Source organism: Pleuronectes platessa, chromosome 8 (assembly GCF_947347685.1).
Source record: "Pleuronectes platessa chromosome 8, fPlePla1.1, whole genome shotgun sequence".
In the NCBI taxonomy this organism is placed as follows: Eukaryota; Metazoa; Chordata; class Actinopteri; order Pleuronectiformes; family Pleuronectidae; genus Pleuronectes; species Pleuronectes platessa.
The window spans coordinates 25,036,594-25,056,654 of NC_070633.1; the positions used below are offsets into that span (position 1 = coordinate 25,036,594).

Here is a 20,061-nt window from a genome sequence, read left to right on the forward strand (position 1 = left end):
CTAATTATCTAATAGGCCACTTGTGGTAGTCCCTCAGGAAACGGCCTGGTAACGGCTCTGTAATGGGCTCCGTCTCACACAGGTGCTTTCCCAGTGTGACTGCCGCCACCAGCACAGATGGAGGAACTTCATCTTCCTTTTCCTCCCGCCGTCATTTTCAATTTTCCTGTTTTATCTCTATAATTCAGCGCCGCAGTCCCTCACTGTGATGTCCTCTAACTGCACTGGTCATCTGTCTTTCTCATCGTCCCTCATTTATATTAAAATACTTTAATTAGACCTGTTTTTTCAATTTGGAATATTCTTTAAAAATGTTACGGTGACTTTTAAATTTTGATAAATGTTAAATAGAAGCTTTCTTAGCATTAGCAAATAACTAGCATTAGCAAATAACCCTGAACACTTTGTTTGAATGTACAAAGTTACATCTGGCAATAATTCTTTCATGTTGTAAATGTTAGAGTGATTATGTGTGTGACACAATGATCACAATCAGCTCGTGGGCTGTTCTCTTTGAAAGGTGTGATTATTATAATCCAACACACTGAACAGGATGCATTATAAAACAGGGACAAATTATACAGTATTGTTTCTCAGAGGATGTTTTAAAAAAAGTGTATTTGGTTGAGATGAGACTTTGATTCAGACTCATTTATTCACAATTGCTGTGTCGCCCTCCATCTCCTAATTTTTTTAAATCAGACAGTAGATTTTAATAATCAAATTTTGCCACAATCTTAATCAGCCGGTGATGCCGTCTTCTCCTCTGTCTCACCCCCTTCAATCCTGATCACATTTGAGTAAAAGCATCAAAAGACTTGTATCTATATCACATCACGTTCCCCTCTTGTCGTGCTCCTCATTGAAATATCCATATTTTTTAGTGTAACATCTCAGTTCAAATAAGAGGTAAACACACGACAAGGCAGGTTTAAGTATTTGCCGTTCACATGCAAGAAAGAAATGGAAGTGAAACCACTAAATTGAGCTGATGCAGTTAAACCATCGGAACATAAAAATGTGGGAAAAGAATATTAAACCTGTGGAAACGCTGTTTCTCAACCCTGCTCCAGCAGAGCCACAGAGGAATGATGAAGCATCCTGATTCCCTTTAAACCATCGATCCACTTTCATGTAGAAAGCGTGATTACGACGAGAGAGAAATAAACCACGGGGAAGAAGAAGAAGAAGAAGAAGGAGGAGGAGGAGGAGGAGGAGGAGGAGGAGGAGGAGGAGGAGGAGGAGGCGTGGGTGGAATCCATCTTCTGACCAGACAGCAGAGCTTTAACAAGGCTTGAAATATCTCCAGGCAGTTTAATGGGCACATTTTCCAGGTCTCAACATTCACCCAGAGAAGGAGGGAAAAAATCACAAGCTCATATTCTGAACTGAATTTGAAGCGTGATGTTAAAATCATTTAGCAACTAAAAAAGACCATTTAGATAAACTGCTGAACCACAGGGGGTCGTTGCTGGGTTAGTGGGAGCAAATCCCAGTTGACGTGGGTGAGAAGCGCCAACGTACAGACACGACCATTCACACACTCCCAGTCACACCTATGGACAAATCAGAGTGTCAACAGAAATCTGCACGTCCTTGGACTGGGGGGGGGGGGGGGGATGGGGGACCCACACAGAAACAAGGAGGTGCTTTAGTTATAAATCAGCGTTTTCAGTTTATGTTCTCCTACTGTTTCCCCCTCTGCTGTACTGATCACAGTTTGACTAAAAACAAGGTCAGAACTCGAATTAATGAATTGTTGTTGTTAAGTTGATCATCGTTCATTTTCATTGAGCATCACGAGCGATTTGCCTCTGAAAGAACTGTAGGAAAAAAACATGACTCAAAGTAGGGATGTTGGAAATGCACATTTTAAAATTATTATTTCTATCATCATTATTATCCTCCATCATTATACGTGTGTGTGTGTGTGTGTGTGTGTGTGTGTGTGTGTGTGTGTGTGTGTGTGTGGTTTAGCTGATAGACACTTCACGTTCAGCAGCCATCCACATGCTGTTGCCTGGCAACCAGTTGTATTGTCTCAGATCAGAGCTGCAGCCGGAAAAATATAAAGTCTCGGCGGAAACGACCAAACTGGGAGTTTCCTCCTCGTCAGAGGTGTCTCTGCAGCTGTGGATCACACAGACAGCTGTTTATAGACGGTAGATACATAAACACGATGCTGCGTCATATGCTCGAAACCTAAAATCTGTGAAATAGTCAGATTTATGGATAAAACTGGGATCTCTTCACACTTTTCACTTTTATTTCAGCCCCTTCATATGTAGTGAAACACTCTAACCCCCAAAACGTCATGTGTCAACATTAAAATTGATCACCACACTTTGTAATTTCCCTGAGATCATAGACGGTAAAAAAAGATGGACGACGTGACGGCTCCCTAAAAGTGAAGCCGACAGTAGCTCTATCGCCGCCTGGTGGCTGGTCATAAACCCCGCCTCCTCTATGTTAGCAGATGGGACACGTACAAGACAAAAAGTTTATTTCTCAAAAGAAGATTATATTGTTGTTTCCTCCCTCACACAATTTATACATCAATAGTTTTCCTCTTGCATACAGTTTAATGATGGATGTAAAATACATGTTTGGCTATAAGCTTCAAACAATGAGCCAGGGGAAATTATAAACTTCCTTAAAGACATCATGAATTAAAGCCTTTTGGCTAATTCTGTGCAAAACTAAAAATACTATCAGGTGCAGTTGGAAGCTCTAGTAAATACACTTGTGCATTTATATCTGTTGTCTACTTGTTGTGAGGAAGTGTTAATATTCTCCAAACTTGACCATCGCTGAAGTGACGCAGCAAACTATACTGATGAGCAGGTTCATGCAAAATGACTGAATGCACTCTCTGAATCACACATGAGGTACTTTGTGCTGCAGAGGCTTCAGCCTTCAGTCACTGAAGAGCGAGGGAACAAGGTCCTGGGCTTCAAGGGGGGGGAATCCTGTGAGAGCTGCAGAGGGACGCTCCTCCTCCCTGCAGGACCTGGGTCTGGCCTGAGGGGTTGTGTACTTATGCATTAAATAAACCAGTGAAGGCTCCTGCTTGCTGAGTAGCTTATGTGATTGAGTCTCACTGTATCGGTTGAGAATAGGATGTAAGTTCCTTTGTTGTCCACTTCATCATTGATATGCATGTGTTTACGTTAGAGAAAGATATGAAAATATTTCTCATGCACGACTGTCAGTTTATCAATATTCATGTAATCAAAGTATAATGACAGTATGACCCCTTTCTCAACAGCTTCAGTCTCATCTATGTGACGTTTGAATCAAGCAACTCATTACTTTTAACCTAAAGGCCGACTCTCCTGTGGACTAAGCTGGGATGCCTAATGCCATGGCAAGGCTATCTCCAAAGAACAGGAGAGAGGAGCTTTGACTGAGCTCTGCCAGTCATATACAGCTATGGATATCACATCAAAGACAAAGATTTCATGTGTTAATGCGCTTGAAATTCTTAATATTTGAAGTCCGTCTTGTCAACTGGACGATGCAGGTGTTATTTGTAGAGATTATTTATTTGAAAGCAAACACATCCAAGGATTTCGTCAGACTCGTCTCCTTCGTGAAACATTAGGTTCAAATCTGCAGAAGAATGAACACGGCTGCAGATGTTTGTGTGTGGATTCAGTGGTTTCAATATCTGGTTCATATTTTGACACATGGCAGCAGAGTAAAGCTCATCTCTCAAGTATGTCAAAAACAAAAAATTCCAGTTTCATATATAAATGAGAAACAAATGTTTGAAGCGCTGACTTGGAAAAAAAAAGAGGCTCATATAAGGAATATGTCGGGAAGCTGCAGTGCATTATCTCCCATATTTCAGACGGAGTAAACAAGGCTGAACATCTTCGTGCTTGTTTTCTCACGATTAAGTAGGCCATGTTATTTTCCTTTCAAAACCAGCACAGATGTGGACAGAGAGCGGTCAGAGCTCCGGTGGTCAGGGGTGGGGCCGGCAGCACGGAGGGGTTTGTTTTAATATGTCCGCTCGGGGAAAATCCTCTGGGGGAATATCATTGATTCCACTGCAGCTGTCTCACCGTGTTTGCATGCCTGGAATTGGGGTTGGGCCCTTTGATCTAAATGAAAATGTACCGCAGAGGTTTTGCAGCCCGGGCGAGTTCGAGCTCAAATCAGAGAGAGTGCTCCCACCTCCAGGTTTTTCCCCAGGTTCCCCTGCAGAGTTTACCTTCTGTGATCAGAGACATGGGAATAGCACGGCCCGTCGCCTTTGATTCATCTCTCTCTCCTGGCACAGCCCCGCGACCATTTGGGTTCTCCGGTGGAAACACTGGGAGCCGGTGCCAGCAGTGGCACAGAACCAACGCCTGCACGATTCCACCCACAGAGTTCTTTTTTATATCAACTCTGCTCTATCATCAGTCGACAGCTTCCCCACAAACTGGATAATACCGTGAATGTAAAATAGATAAACAAGCAGGGAGGCTGAGTTTTCACGATAGTTTTTTGCAACGTCATTTATATAATATATAATACAAGGAACAAAAATAATCAATGTTATTTCTACAACAATCATTTTCAGGTTATAATGTTATGTTGATTTAACATTGCAAAATAATGTTTTGATAAGTCTGAATACATAAGTCTGAACAACCCGCAAAATAAAATACTGAACAACATAAACCAGTTCACCTACAAAATATAAACCAATCAATTCCCAGTGCAGAGAATAGGACACTGTTGTGAGAGAGAAGAAGAAATAAGATCAAAATCCCCCCAAGATATGAGATTATTAGACCATAGTTTGCCTTCTGGGGGGAAACAGGAGTTTCCTGCACTCCGCTGAACAAACATGAACCTGAAAGGTGTTGTGGGTAATGGTTTCCTGAGGTGACCCAGTAAAAGAAAGTGTCTGACCGTCCCCATGGAGACAGGCTGGGGAGCGGTGCTGTGTGTGAGCAGTCGAGTGGAGAACCAGACTGATCTCAGACCAGCGCTGGACACAAACCCACTCCCCCCCCCCGAATACACACACAGGACATGGACACCTCCGACTTCACAGTGTTGTTGTTGTCAGCGTGTGGTCATATTTAACGTGTAAGAGACACAGGCTGAGAATATTTATACTTGATTGTTATTTATATTCATAGATAGATAGATAGATAGATAGATAGATAGATAGATAGATGGATATATGGATTTGTAATGCAAGTTTAAGACAACACTGTAAATTAATCACATATTTATAACTGCTTTACTACATAATACCAATATTAGTGTTTGTGTATATGATATATAGATCTACAGTAAACCTACGGCTGCACTTACTCTCCTGGCCAATAGGTGGCACATGTAGACACGTGTGGAACTTCTGATCTAAGATTTGTTGTCTCTCCGTAAATCAAACTCACTTCAAATTGTTTTTTGTAATCTTTTCTCTAAAATAAATATATTTATTTTTTGTAAACATATCTCATCATTTTATTTTTGTATTGCTCGGATCGAATGTTTCTGTCTTTCGTCTCCTTGTGATTTCTTATTCCCTTTATCATCCCCTCTTCAGAGTGTTTGTTTATATGAACAACATTTTCAAAAGAGTGATGTTGAAAAGGTTAATACCATCTGGAATTACGAATAACTTTTATCTGTAAACTGGCAAAATTATGCTTTTAAGTCTTTCGCACTGTCATAAAAACAAAAAATTTCGATCCAACAAAAAATTTGGATTTTCTCTTCAAGTATTTTATTCTTTCATGTTATTCCCTCTCTATTTACTTAATAAATCACTATATAAATATATTCAAAATATTTCATTCAGAATATTTAATCTGGTGCTTCTTTAACAGTGATGGTTTTGTTAGTAAATACGATAATTTTTGGTTATTTTAGAGAAGAACACTGATGGTGGAACTTTCCCTTTTGTACAGACTGAACTTCCCATACCGTTCAATTATAGGACTGTATACAACCAGATGTACATGTTTATATACTAACTGGGTTTATATACTGTACTGTACATTCAACCTAGATTGTACACTCAAATTTGACCCACTTTAATCTGATCATCTATAAATATGTATTTGCCAATTATCCAATGTCTACTTCTGTAAATAAGTTATAGCCTCACTTATGCTGGAGTTTTCACTTTCCTGCATTTAACTGTACATAATACTGTCTTTGCACTTCTGGTTAGATGCAGACTCTCATTGGCGTTGTACTTGTACTCAATGCACTTTAACAATAAAGTTGAATGTAAAGTTGAATCTAAGATATTGAACTGTTTGTCCTTGTCCCGTCGGAGACCCCGACAGGACGCTGCAGCCTTCAGCACCGATGATCATCACAAGGACCCAAGAGTCGTCCAAGTGTTTGATCCCCTTTTCCCAGGGACATCGTCACACATAGGATTTTTCTGTGAGATGAAAGTGCTGCATGGTTAAATGGACCATTCACATCTTTCACACATAAAGCAGCAGCGCCCGACTTTTACCCCGGAGCTATTTCCTCATTAAAAACACAGGCTCGTACCGCAGATCCACTATAAGCTGTAAATGAGGTATAGCTCCTCAAATGAAAAACTCCCATCACGTTTGGCACAGTAACACCGGGTCCATCCATGCGTCAGTGGCACTTCGGCAACATTGTGAAGTGTCGTAAAAAAATGAGCACATGTGGAGGTGAAGCTTTTTGTCAATTAGATGGAATGTAAATGATTGTTTGGTGGTTGAACTAATGACAAACCGCCTGCGCTAAGCTGGCGAAGTTGAAAGCAAAGTCAGGACCTCACAAGCTCCTGGAGACACCGCGGGCTGTGCCTGCTGGATCTAAACTCTCCTCGAGCCAAGCACTGAAGAGCCAATAAAAACAGCCCCGCTCCTGCAGTCACTTGGCACAATGCGCCTTCAGATGAAAACAAGCCTCTACGCCCCATCAATTTCATGTAGTGCTGTGTATGTACAGCGTGCATAAAAAATAAAGAAGAAGTCATAGTTAAACGTTAAGAGACGTCAGAGCGTGTTCTTTAAACAGCCAATATAAATTACAGGCCTGTGCTGTGAGGCCTAAGCACAACTTAAATGACTGTAATTTCAAGTTTAGAGTCGAGATTTCACCTGTTGAGAATCGTTTTCAGTGGCTTATGTCGTTGGAAATGAGAAAATATAGACTTCTACGTTCCTAAAGATGTTTACCGGGGTCGTTATTCAGAGCACGACCTGGTTATCGATTTGTCGTTTGGATGTTTCTGTGGATTTTTCCACTCAGAGGAATATGAAACAAAAGGTCCTCAACAGATTGCAGATTTGTTTTTGTGGCCTTCATCAACCTCAAGGCTCTTGTAACTGGGTTATGAATTTCAAAATGGTTCGGCCGTCCTCAAGGAACATGCCCAAAAAAGTGCACCCACTTGTTGGAGCTGTGTGAGCTGCTCTCAAGTCTCATCATGCTCCGTCACCGTTTTCAGGCCAATACCCGGGGGAGTCGAGAGGCTTTGATGCCTTCTCACACAAAGGGAAGGTGGATAATTCCTTTTAATAAATTCTGTATTTAATAATTCTGTTCAAGTTTTTTTTAATATTAAATTGTTTGATCTTATCTCAGATAGACTTCAAAGACGTTTGTATTAGAGAAACTCCAGCAGCCGATGATTTACAAAAATATAAAAAATTGCCAGATCGTCTCGAGACAAAAGAGGATGTGGGAAACTGAGGCTCTGAGATTGAAGGGTGTGTTTTTGCATTTTCTACATCAAAGCTTCCTCAGTTACGTTATACACTGAAACCCTGATTGTAAATCTGTCCACGGGTTCTGGTGAACGCTCCCAGTGGACAATGGGAGATCACCTGCGCACTGAAGATCACACCAATTTACTGAAATTATCCCCCTTCCTGTATCACCCCCACAGCTGCATCGCTTTGTCTCACAAACAAAAAGCATGATGCAATTATTTCCATAATTGCAGTATGTATTGCATTACGTATTTTCCATTTCATTATTGTCCCAGTATTTGAAAATAATACGTATTCAGACAGACATGTGGCGGCAGAAACAGAATCTGGGATACAATATTTAATTCAAGAAAAGAAATTCACTGTGCGTCCATTCCTGCATGAAATATCCTTCCTTCATAACTCACTGTATGGACATCACGACCAGGAGGTAAGGAGGGTCGCCCACTTACCAGAAGGTTGGTAGTTCAATCCCCTTCTTCTCCAGTAAACAACCAGTGGTGTACTCAGGCAAGTAAGAAGTGCCCTTGGGCAAGGCACTCAGCCCTTAATTGCCCCTAATGGCTGTATCAACAGTGGATTAATGGTGTGTGACATATACATTGAGGAATTGAGCATGAGATAAGAGTAGAGGAAGGTGCTATTACAAATACAGTCCATTTATTGCGTGAACTAGTCCCACGTTGCTTTTGTTGTGAGACTCTAAAAGGCAGTGACACACAAATTCAACCTTTTCTTTAATCGTCTCTTTCTCTCTCATACGCCGAAACAGATTCCAACCAAGAAGGAACCTGTTGAATTTGAACACAGACAAAGGATCGGATCCCGGAGTGAGACGGGAACTGTGCTCAGTGCTCGTTAGGACACGTTCCTCAGAAGGAGAGAGGAAACTCGCTGCTGCTCCGTGTCGGCTTCTACGTCTCAGTGTTAGCAAAACACAAAGGCTCTTTGTCAAGCGCTGCACAGAGAGTGATGGCTTCTGATGACACGTTGTGTTTCTGTCTCAGGGTGGAAGTGAACACCAGTGAAGAGACCTCTGGTATTGTGCTGGTTTACTCGGCTTAGCCTTGTCTTGTTGGTGGTAACATTGAACTAACTCTGCAGAAGAGAACACTAGCACTGACATCAGCAGCAACACACGTTGAGTGCCCACTGTGTCGCACAATTAATACCCACAAGGCCACCTTCTTAAAGGACCAGGCTCCGGTCGTAAAGTGGCTTTCATGTAAATTAAGACATTTTGAAGTTATTTTTGAAAGATGCAGATTATCTCAAGATGCAATATGAACGATCTTTGGCTTCTTATCATTAGTTTATATATAAAAAACTAGAAAATAGGCTAATTTGTATTATAACTGTTAGTCTGAGTTTATTAAAAAGTCTAGAAAAAGATTTGCAGAACTAATCTTCACTGTTATCTATCAGAGCATGAGACCGAAAGTTGAATTAAGAGGAACTGTTTCCAATTTCACATCTCCTTTTAGAGTGGAATTCCAACTTGAATATATTAACAGAGGAAATCCTATGTGTCGGTTATATTTACGTATATATTTTTATATATAGGTTGTGGTTTATAGTTTGCTTTGCATCTCAGGAGCCGAGCATCGGATCGTGGGCTGAACACAGCAGGAGCAGGAGCCTCGGACCATCAGCGAGTTATTTTCTTTGCTGCATGCCCGGACCTGCCCCATCGCCTCACTCTTAGTCACACGCACAAATGGGCCGAGTCAAATGGTTCGGGGCATCCTGTTTTCCTTTTTCAACACTGTTTGGAACGAGGGTCACAGACCACATGTGAGGCGCAACACAGGCCCCAGTCAGCAGAGCTCTAAATGTCCCATTCATGTCCAGGCACCGCTGAGCCAGTTCTGTAAAAAAAAAATCTCCCCGATTGATGTGGTCACCGGGAGAAAAAAAACAAAAACACAACGGACAGGGTCAGTTTACGCTCTGGAAGCGGAGGTGTACAAATTTAGGAAAACCAAACCCCCGGCTGATGACACAGGCATCTTCTCTCGTGCAGACTGTTTCCAGACGTTCAGCTTCTGGAAACTCTCAACACACAACGTCGCTGTAGTTGTGCGACGTACCGGTGAACACCCCGAAAAAATTAGTGCACTGAGCGCCGATAGCATCAGAGTCGCACTAATCTGAAGCAAATGTTTGCTTTTACTTAAAAGCAGTGGAGCACACGGCCCCTTAAATACCCTGTTTTATTTAGTGACACACATACACACACACACAGTCACACACTATGAATAAGTCGACCCTCCTCTGTTAACAATGTAGACAGAGTATTTTTAAATTAAGTCCTGAGTGAAGCTAAAATAAACTCTCCCATCACGTTAACCTTGTAAACACAGCGCAGCCGCTCTCCTTTTAAGGAAGACAAGGAAGCCATGCCGCCATTTCTGAAACCTACTGACACGCACTTTGACATCAGTGTTTGTCTGTGCTGCCAGTTTCTCTCAAACTTGCTCAGACTATTTATTTCTCGCTTGCTTACATTTTTTTTTTAATCCCCAAAACGCCCGGGCTGGAGCCGAGCTTGACTTTGATCAGCAGCTGTGCTCCTCCAAGCAGTCGTCAGGATGAGATGAGCTCAGAAGAAATGTGCAGGTGTCGGTTTTTACAGTGTGTATCTTCAGCGGTGATTACTTGAAGGCTGCAGTGTAAACTCATTAACCTCACACTCATTCCTTCACGTTGCTTTATCGGAGAACATGTTTGGAGGCCATCACGTGTTTCACCCCCCCCCCCCCCCCCCCCCGGTTAGACAAGGTGTGTGGAGACGTACCTGGTGAATCTCGGCTGTTCATGTAAAATGCTCCGCCGGCGGTTGCGCTCATTAACGGGCCAATTAGCAGCCGGCACAGACACGCACCGCCAGAAATCTCTGCGCTAAAGAAAGTCCCTGCAGCTGGTCACCGTTATCCAGTGGAACCACTTCATCCAGAGTAAATCTTGTGTTGTGTACACAGACGACAACAGAAAACAACAATATCGCCCCACACTGCTGCATTGTGTTAGCTTCGGGATACAAAGGAAGGGCTGTAATCATTTCAATGAATCTGATAATGACCCAACAACACTGAAACGCTCTCGAGACAGATAAATCCTTCGGTATCTAATTTTAAAATTACACCAAGATTAGTATGAAGTCCCAGCACCAAATTAGCCACACTGATAGATACTGGTGCTTTTGTCTGGTAAGATTTTTAAGTTTCTTTCTTGGTGCATGTAGCTAGCTGTTGTGTGACAAACAACAAACAGGTGAGAACCTAACTGTCAATGCAAAGGAGTAATTACACAGTTATTACAAGTGAAGCAAACTGTAGTTAAGAGGTATTTTTCATCACAACTATGTTTGAAAAATCTGATTTTTTCCCAAATGCATATAAGCAAAACAAATATTCAACATTTTTTAAATAAAGTCAACTTTTGATGTGTTATTCTAGATAAGACAGAACTTCTAATCTGCGTTTTGCCGAATGAAATAATGTAAAATTCTCTCTTATGTATATTTTATGTGCAATCTGCCAGGTCTTTTCATGAATCTCCAAAAAGTCTCTTTTGCATTTGCGCTTTGAATAAATCCCCTTATCTCTTAAGTGTTTTACCCGAATTATGAGTCATACATTATAGTTTCCTCCACATCTACTCGGCTGATTAAACATCAAAAACTGATTATAACACAGAATTCACAGTAAAACATTCATTGCTAAATAGTAAACATCTCACGTCTCTGTGTGTATGTCTGGTTTGTAAAAGTCTAATCAGCTCCAAACATGTCCTGGAGTGTCCGGAGGAGTCTGGTTGAATATCTGTCAGTGTCGCCCGAGTATCGGGATCCACGTCCCCTGACCACCGCAGAGAGCTCCCAGCGAATGATTGACCCACAGACCCCTGGGAGACCATGTGACCTTTAACGCCCGGGGGCCAACTGGAGCAGACTGTCAACTACGTGCCCACAACGTATCAATCAGCCGCCATGACACCTCAAAGTTAATATGCACGCGTTAATGGCATTTCAGCACCCAGCGTTTTATTTGTCTCGCAAGTACGGCTCCGTCAAACGCCAGACCGCTGCAGGAGAGTTGGATAAAGAAGAAGAAGAAGAAGAAGAAGAAGAAGAAGAAGAAGAAGAAGAAGAAGAAGAAGAAGAAGAAGAAGTCCCCTTATCGCCTGCAGCTTCATAAACTACAGAGTAAAACTTCATTGCACAACCAGCTGATTATGTAATAAGTCAAACATCTAAACACACATCTACATCTCCTATAACATGTAAAAAAAAAATTGTGTTAATAATGACAATATTTCCTCAGTGACACGTTCCATTTCAATTTCAGTGATTCAACCAAACTGATTCTGTTAGCTGGTCTTTCCATGAATGTCATTTTAATCTCTACCAAGGAGGTTATATATATAAACTTGGTGAAAGGATGCGGTTCTGATCGGGGAAGATGTTTCGGCAAAAATTAGGTAATCATTAACAAATCAACAAATCCAATGCATGCTTTTATATCTCACACGTTTCTTGCATGCTATGCACCATTTATTACATTATTTGTGTTCCTCTTTCCAAATTCTGTTTGACTTGTTCCTCCTTGGAGCCGAAGCCTCTTTAGTTTCACTCACAAAAAATGAACAGAACCCATTTATTTGAGTTGCTTGAATCTCATTCGATACTTTATTTGAGCTCTTCATAATGCTAAAGGAGGAAACCTAAGACTAGAACAAGACGGAGCTGCCTTCTCCTTTGTTTGAATTCATCATTAGATGATGCACAGTGAACCTCCGGGCCGAGGGAAGCTCTCTGCCAATTAACATGACGACACAGGAATCTGTGACTTTTGACCTTGTTTTCTATTAAGGATGCGTTTCCCTCATGGCCGTCGGCCGCGTGTGTCAGAGCTCATCAGTCCTCGACCCTCGGCACTGCCACCATGTTGTGTGTGTGTGTGTGTGTGTGTGTGGGGGGGGGGGGGGGGGGGGGGGGGGGTTCTAGGAGATAGGCTGTGACACTGAAGTAGCTCACACACGATCACAAACCCCAGATGTGTTCGGGGTTAACGTGAGGAAGTCAGTCACATGGCATGAAAGTGACAGGATAGGATCGAGGCTGAAGAGGAGTCAGCTTCTCTTTACACCTGATTGTGATTGTTCCATGAGGGCGGCACGGTGACACAGTGGTCGGGCCTTTCAACTCACAGCAAGATGGTTCTTGGTTTGAGTCCCAGTTCTTTCTGTGTGGGGTTTTGCATGTTGACCCCTGTGTCTGTGTGGGTTTACTCCCACCGTCCAAAGACATGCAGGTTACGTTTAGGTTAACTGACCGTGTGTGTGATAGGTTGATTTTAATGAAAATTTTCTGGAATTATTTGACTGATAATTTAGATGTGAAAGGATTGAATGTAAGTCTGACGTTAAGTTTTGTAATAAGCCTGAATTTTGATTGAAAAGTCAAAACAAGATACTCGAGAAGCTTCACACTCTCAGAACTCAGAGCCTGGTAAAACCACAACTATATTATTTAACATCTGATGATTTGCATGGCGGCTTATGAAACTGGGACTATCTGCAAAACATTAAACTCTCTGCTTCTCTCAGGTACAGTGCTCTACTTTGCTTGTGGTTTCTCAGATTGGTAAAAAACCTGTTGTGTGTGCTGCACTCTCACGTATTGGATTCATGGCCGGATGTTAAATGCATGGTGCGTTATAGAGTTTGGGGTAAATCTGAAAATGCTTTCATCTCCGTGTGGTAACGTGGAGTGGTTACACGCTGGACGTAATGAGGAGATGAAGACTGAAAATGGGAGACATCTGTCAAACGTCTCTTAACGCTGAGCTCTCCTCCACCGGGCGGCTTTTCTCACAAACGATTTCCTGACCCATGATTAATACTGTACGCCGAAGTCGAGAAGCGAACATTCCCAGCGAAGGCAGCCGCTTCCTCGAGAACCGCAACTGCAGCTCCCCTATAATTATCAAAACATAACATGCACCCGTAAATTTGGCCTTTCCGCTCATGTACGGGGAACCAATTAGGGAATGCTGGAGTCGTCATCTGGACGGGGCTGCCATACCCCCCCCCCCCCCCCCCCCCCCCCAAGAGACCCAAGCAGCCCCGTTATGAACGACCTGGAGTTGCAATCGATTCCCAGGCTGCAAGTCGAAATTTACAGTCAGTTGTCGGTTACAGCAAATGGATGGTTGCAAATGTGGAGACGCTGCAACGGCTGTCGTGAATCTTTCCAAATCCCCCGTATTTAGGTATGACAATAATATGACTTGATTGGAAAATAGAACAGGACTGTAACGCTTAGTTTTAAGTTTAATGTTGTTTACTTTTTTTTCTTTATTCCAGCAAACCTCGACCACATGTAAATCTACTCGATACAGAAATTAGGGATGGGAAAGAATAGAAAATAAGAGCTTCTACTATATTCCTTTCTTTCCATTCTATGCACAGGATCAGCTGACAGTGCGCGTGCAGCATGGTGTGACCCGTGCTCTTACTGGGGGCTTCCTTTATCACAGAGAAATACATTCAAAAACACAAAGATGTCACAATATCCCCAGATTGTTGGGTAAGTGTGAATCAAGATGTCAAGTTTTTCCTTGAAGGAGAGTTGACAACTTATATTTTTAAATACTGCACATACACTTGCAACACAGCAGGGATGTGGAAATGACAAGAGGGAAGTGAAACCTGGAGAGGACGAGTGTTGTAACCACTGGATGAAGAGCAGGAGGTCGAGGATTGAGACGGAGCCGGAGGGTTACTTCAGGTCCTGGGAGACGGAAACAAGATTCTGTAAGATAAGCAGAAATAAATCAAGGGACGAAACTTTGTGTCTTCCTACAACCATTTGTAATTTCTCTGTCAGAAACTTAAAGGTGGACAAAGCATCTCCACAAATAAAATCAAGGTCGTGATGATGCAACCAATCGCTAGTTACAGCTGTCAATCATAACGTTTGAGCCCACTTTAACCCCTTAATGCCTGAATTAATTTCCAATTACATAAAAAATAAATATTATTTGTGTTTTTGGTTGTCTTACAGATGCTAAATTAATTGGAGATTGTTAATTTCAATATAGCAAATACAATAGATAATACATTTAAGTATGAGGCAAATTAGCGACATTAGGCATAAGGGGGCATAACCTTAATTTAACAAATTTTCCAGTCTCTGTTATGTAGATTGATGCTGCTTTTGCTTGAAATTGAATGACAACATATGTTTCTGTACAATCATTGCTGTTCCATCATCACAGTATTTCAAATACAGCTTAATATCTAAAAATAACTTTGCTGCACAGGCCCAAGGGGCTAGTATGTATTTTCCACTCCGGCCACTAGATGGCGGCAGAGTGCCTCCTATACCTTCCTTGGTATGTTTAGTATTTGCACCATCAGGCACAATCAATACCTCGGCGGCATTAAGACCGGAATGGGATTTGAGGCCAATTCTTAACATTCGTCCACAAGGGGTTAATCAAATAACAAATTAAAACTTAATTTACTGGAAAGATTATTTCTGATGTTAATAGAACACAGAAACCATCTTTTAGGAAAACATACATTTGACTTGTACTTTGACTTTTGAGTTTGGTCCATGTCCCATCTACTAACATCGAGTAAGAGGGTTTATTGATATTGTTGTCAGCCACCAGGGGGCAGTCAAGATGTTATGGCCTCACTTCTGTGTAGCTGTCATGCCACATGTCTTTACAAACAGACTGTGGGCAGAAACCACTGAAGACTCTTCACACAGAATTATCTGGTTTAAGTCTTGTGGACGAACACTAATATTTAATGTGGGATTTAAAACAGTAAAGTCAACATTTTTAGGGAAAGACACATATATATTTTTCTTGACAAGCGATGAATGAGGTGATCAATACTACTCCCACGTATACACTCAACGAGTATATTACAGCCAGCAGCCTGTCAGCTCAGCATAACAGATGAGGAGAGGTGGAAAGTGCTTGATTAGCTTTGTCAGAAAATAACTAAATCTGCCGATCCCATAAACGCAGACGTCTATTATATGTCCACTGACAGAAAGAAGAGACGTCAGGGACAAATCTTTTCATACGTGTGATGCACTGCACTGAGTGACTCCTTCGTGATTGTGTGAAACGAGGTGTGGGAAGCTTCATCATCTTCGGCTTTTCAGAGATGCAGCGTTAAGGTCGCAGCAGCATTTTATTAGAGGTCAGTGCAGTGGCTTCGTGAAAAGAGTCTCTGTGGGAGGAGATGTTGGGACTGAGAGCTCTGTGCCTGTTATGAAGATGATTCATCTGTGGAGGAGGGAGATGGAGACACTGTCACTGTGGCTCGGTCTTTGGTTAGAGGGAGTTTCAAGCTAAGATGGACTCAAAAGACGACAGACAGTGATCTCTCTCTCTCTCTCTCTCTCTCTCTCTCTCTCTCTCTCTCTCTCTCTCTCTCTCTCTCTCTCTCTCTTGTCTCCCCATTCACCTCTCTCCCCCATTTATCTCCTCTCACCCCAACCGGTCGACTTCAGTTGAGTCTGGTTCCTCTAGAGGACTTTTTCAACTTCTTTATCGCCAAACGCTAAAATCATAGGAACTATTTGGTTTCTCCATTGATCTCGACTCAATATGAAGATGGACGACATGTCTGCTCATCGAAAGTGAAGCCGAAGCATCTTGATGGTCTCCTGTTGTATGGCAGCATGGTGAGTCACAAACCCTGCCTCCTCCATGTTAGCAGATGGGACAAGGGCCAAACTAAAAAGTTCACGTCAAATAGTGATGATACGTCATAATTAATAGCGGTACCTTAGTACTGGGGATTTTTTAAGGGAATGGCAGATAGACACTCTAGATCAGTTTATTGCACATTACTCTCAAAACACATCAAGGATTCATGAAGACACACATCTGAGTCATTAGCCCGGTGCAGCAACTTCTTTTTCACCACTAAACAGAATTTGCAGGAATCAAAGTAGATTTTAACAAGTCTCAATGGCTTCATACATTTCAGACCATGGCAAAGTCTGCAAATCTGCTTCTACACTTTAAATGTTTGCATGTTTAAGAGTAAGTTTGGTTTTAATTACTTATTTGATGCAACAAAAAAATGGATTCAAACCTTGAAACTGCGAGTGGGAGGAAGTGGAAGTTTTGACCTCACTGTGCATGTACGTTGGGATTCGGTGCAATAAAATAAAATCATTCTGTGCTCTTCATTACCTTTGACGTCTGTGGTGTTAGGTAACTGTTCCACCATGTGTAATGTGCATACTTAATATTTCCTGCACTTTGTGGAGCTCCTGCCCTTCTCTTTGTCTGCAGCCCACAGTGGCTGTTACCACTCACGCTAATTACCCTGTTAGACTTTTATTTTTTCGTGAGCACGTCATCAGGAGCTGATTATTTTTTAAAAAGCGCTGGTTAAGAGTTTGTTTTTCTCCTCAGACAAAATGAATTAGAACTCAGTCTCAGTCGGTTTTTAAGTAGAGACGTTTAAATTGCGCTATGATGCTGCGGTCTAACCTGACTGAGGCGGCTTCGGTTTCACGGCAGCGGAGGCAGCGAGCGGCCGAGGGTCATGCGGGCGAAGGGCGGAGGCGTCAAGTGCCGGACGGCAGTCGGTCACATCCTCACTGAGCACTCCTGTGTACGCGGCCCCGCTGAGAGGAAGGCCCCACTGCCCGTGCTGTGTCACATCTTGTGCCAGTGCATTGAGGTTTCCTCTGCAAAGTTACCCCCGCGCCCACTAAGGAAGGCCGTCTGTTTATCATAGAAACCACACTGGGAGCCGGTGTGTTTATACAGTAGCATCTGGCGTCACCGCACATGGATGCCAGGCCGCACATTAGATCTGAATAATTGGCCGGGGCGGCAGCGTGAGATGGACAAATGAAAACCTCCTCCTGGGTGACCTGATGGCTGGGGGGGGGGGGGGGGGGGGGTGAATGAACAACTCTGGTCATTGTCTGATAAGGAGAAAGTGGAATTAAAAAAGAAGCAGATAAGGCTTGAGGGAGAAGTGCTCACTATTTGGGTTTTAAGATAAAACTTGTTATATTAGGATTAAAAAAAGGCTGTTAGGGAACATTTTTGTCACTCGTACAAAATCCTGAGTGCACAGCTACACATTAAATTAAATCAAACTATTGCATTTATCTGCTGTATTTGTGCCGATGGGTTGAATTATGAGGTCCAGCAGGAACCCAGAGTTCAAACTTGGTCTTGTGTTGAGTGTTGTTTCCATTTGTCCTTCTGTATGCTCACCTAATGTTTACCAGCGCAGGTGGTAGGTTCCAGGCAGGTGAGGCTATAAAGCAAAATGCCAGTCAGTGGTGAAAGGGGGGAGATGGCTGCAGATTTTTCGAATTTTGTGTTCGTTGTCTTTCTCTTGTATGATTTAGTTTAGTTGCATTTCCAAGGGATCTTTTAGTCTTTCTGTTGTTGTACTTTTTCGTTAATAAAATGCACATTTTGTTCATCTACTCCTGCTTCTTCAGTATTGTCTGTTTTGAGCCATAACCATAAACCACATAACCATGACATAATTCGGAGCCGGATTCCGTGCAGTAGTGATCACGGTATTAAGGTCGGGATGCACAACCCATGATGATACACTCAACCAATTGTAGGTCAGTTTTAACGTGTTATTCTGGTATGAAATTACTAACTAAAACCGCATTTAAAGTCTTTGCACAACAGTTGCACAACCGTTTGTTTTGTCCCAAACCATCAACTTTAAAAATAAAATCCGACCTCACGTTGTGTCAGTCGCCACAAGTCAACAAGTCCTGTTTTCGGAACAGGTTCGATTTGTCAACCTCATTCAACAGAGTTGTTTGAGCACTAAGAGCCACTTGTCATCAAACATAGCGAATAAATGTAAAGTAGGATTGAATGAGACCAATATATTATTTTTAAAGAACTACCGAAAAAAAAATCCCTTCGAAAAAAGTTTTTAACGTGTACTTGGACTTTTTACTTTGGTTCATGTCCAATCTACTTACATGGATGAGACAGGGTTAATGACTTATCACTTTTGGGATTCTATCATGTCGTCAATAATTATGAAAATCCTATGTATGATACACACGTTTATCTCATAGCTCAGTTCAATGGAACCATTTGAAAATACAAACTCAATAGTTTGATGCTGTTTGACATCTTCTTACTTTGTTTACTGTTCATTACACCCGATGCTGCGCCTCCTGTTAGAAATGGAAGAATTTATTTTTGTTGTTCAGTACAATGAAATACACAAACAGCTGTTGCAAAAGAGATAAATAACTTTGGTGTACAGAAAATTGAAAAAAATATCCATGACACAATGTAAAAATGACTAATGATGAAAATGACTAATATCTACTGACACAGTGACACAGTTTGGACAAAAAAGACAAATTCCCTTTCATGAGACAAATAAATATCTAATACAAACAAAAGCAGATTTGTATTTTTGCTAAGATGGATTGAATGAGGAGCTGTAATGAGCTGGTTCTGCTTGTGCAACTTTTATCTTCTCCTTGAGAATCTTTGGTAGAAAAGTTACAAAAGTACAGAAAAGAAAAAGCAAATATTTACATGTGATATAGTCTCATTGAGGAGGCTGCGGCTGCAGATTTAACCTTCGGCAATACACAAGAAAATCAGCTCGTTGAAGAAGCACCTTCCTTTGCCTGGATGGTAATAATAGAGAAGCCGAGGGAGTCAGGCAGCCGGAGCCGGCTCACTTATACAAATAAAAAAGTACTTGAACAAAGAAAGCTCCCATTTTCCATGACACTATCAGCCCACGCAGGCTGAACTTTGAGAAAGACCTCGAGAAGAAGAGGCAAAAAAAAAAAAATGCCTCAATGCTCTTATCTCAGAGGAGCTGAGGAAAATAGTCTTCAGGGCACATAGGTAAGAGTCCAGATCTGCTCCAGTGAATTTGAGTCTCTCTATTGGTATTCCACAGCAGTCGAATCGATTCAGAAGTTTTATTAGATTCCAGTTTGTTCTGCTCCATCCAATTAGCCAGAGGACATTAGGATAAAGGGGAAAATCTTTTTGGAGCTCCCCGGCAGAAGTGGATGAGGCACAGAGCGTCGTGACAGTGGCAGAGGTTCATATTTTTTTACGTGCTGTGTGATTCCAGTGGCTGGTTCTATTACACGTGTGTGAGGTCAGTCCCAGTCATCGTTACACACACAGGCGCACTCCTCGTGGTGCTCCAAGGCCACATCCGTCATGGACTTCTGCAGGCCTCGGCCTCCGCTCCGGTGTTTCAGCAGCAGGACCTGCAATAAAAGAAGGATCTGTGTTTTAATACCAGTGACTTAGTTATTAGTCCCATC

At 42.0% G+C, this 20,061-nt stretch overlaps 1 protein-coding gene across 2 annotated transcripts in view; it reads right to left on the bottom strand.

The window, feature by feature from the left end:
* Nucleotides 1-18,931: 18,931 nt before the first annotated feature.
* pdgfc (platelet derived growth factor c) overlaps nucleotides 18,932-20,061 on the bottom strand; it is a 45,368-nt gene continuing 44,238 nt past the window's right edge. For both annotated transcript variants that reach the window (XM_053429597.1, XM_053429596.1), the window contains exon 6: nucleotides 18,932-20,004. In XM_053429597.1, the coding sequence (XP_053285572.1) occupies nucleotides 19,891-20,004 (114 nt within the window). In that variant the 3' untranslated portion in view covers nucleotides 18,932-19,890. The remainder of the gene's footprint in view (nucleotides 20,005-20,061) is intronic.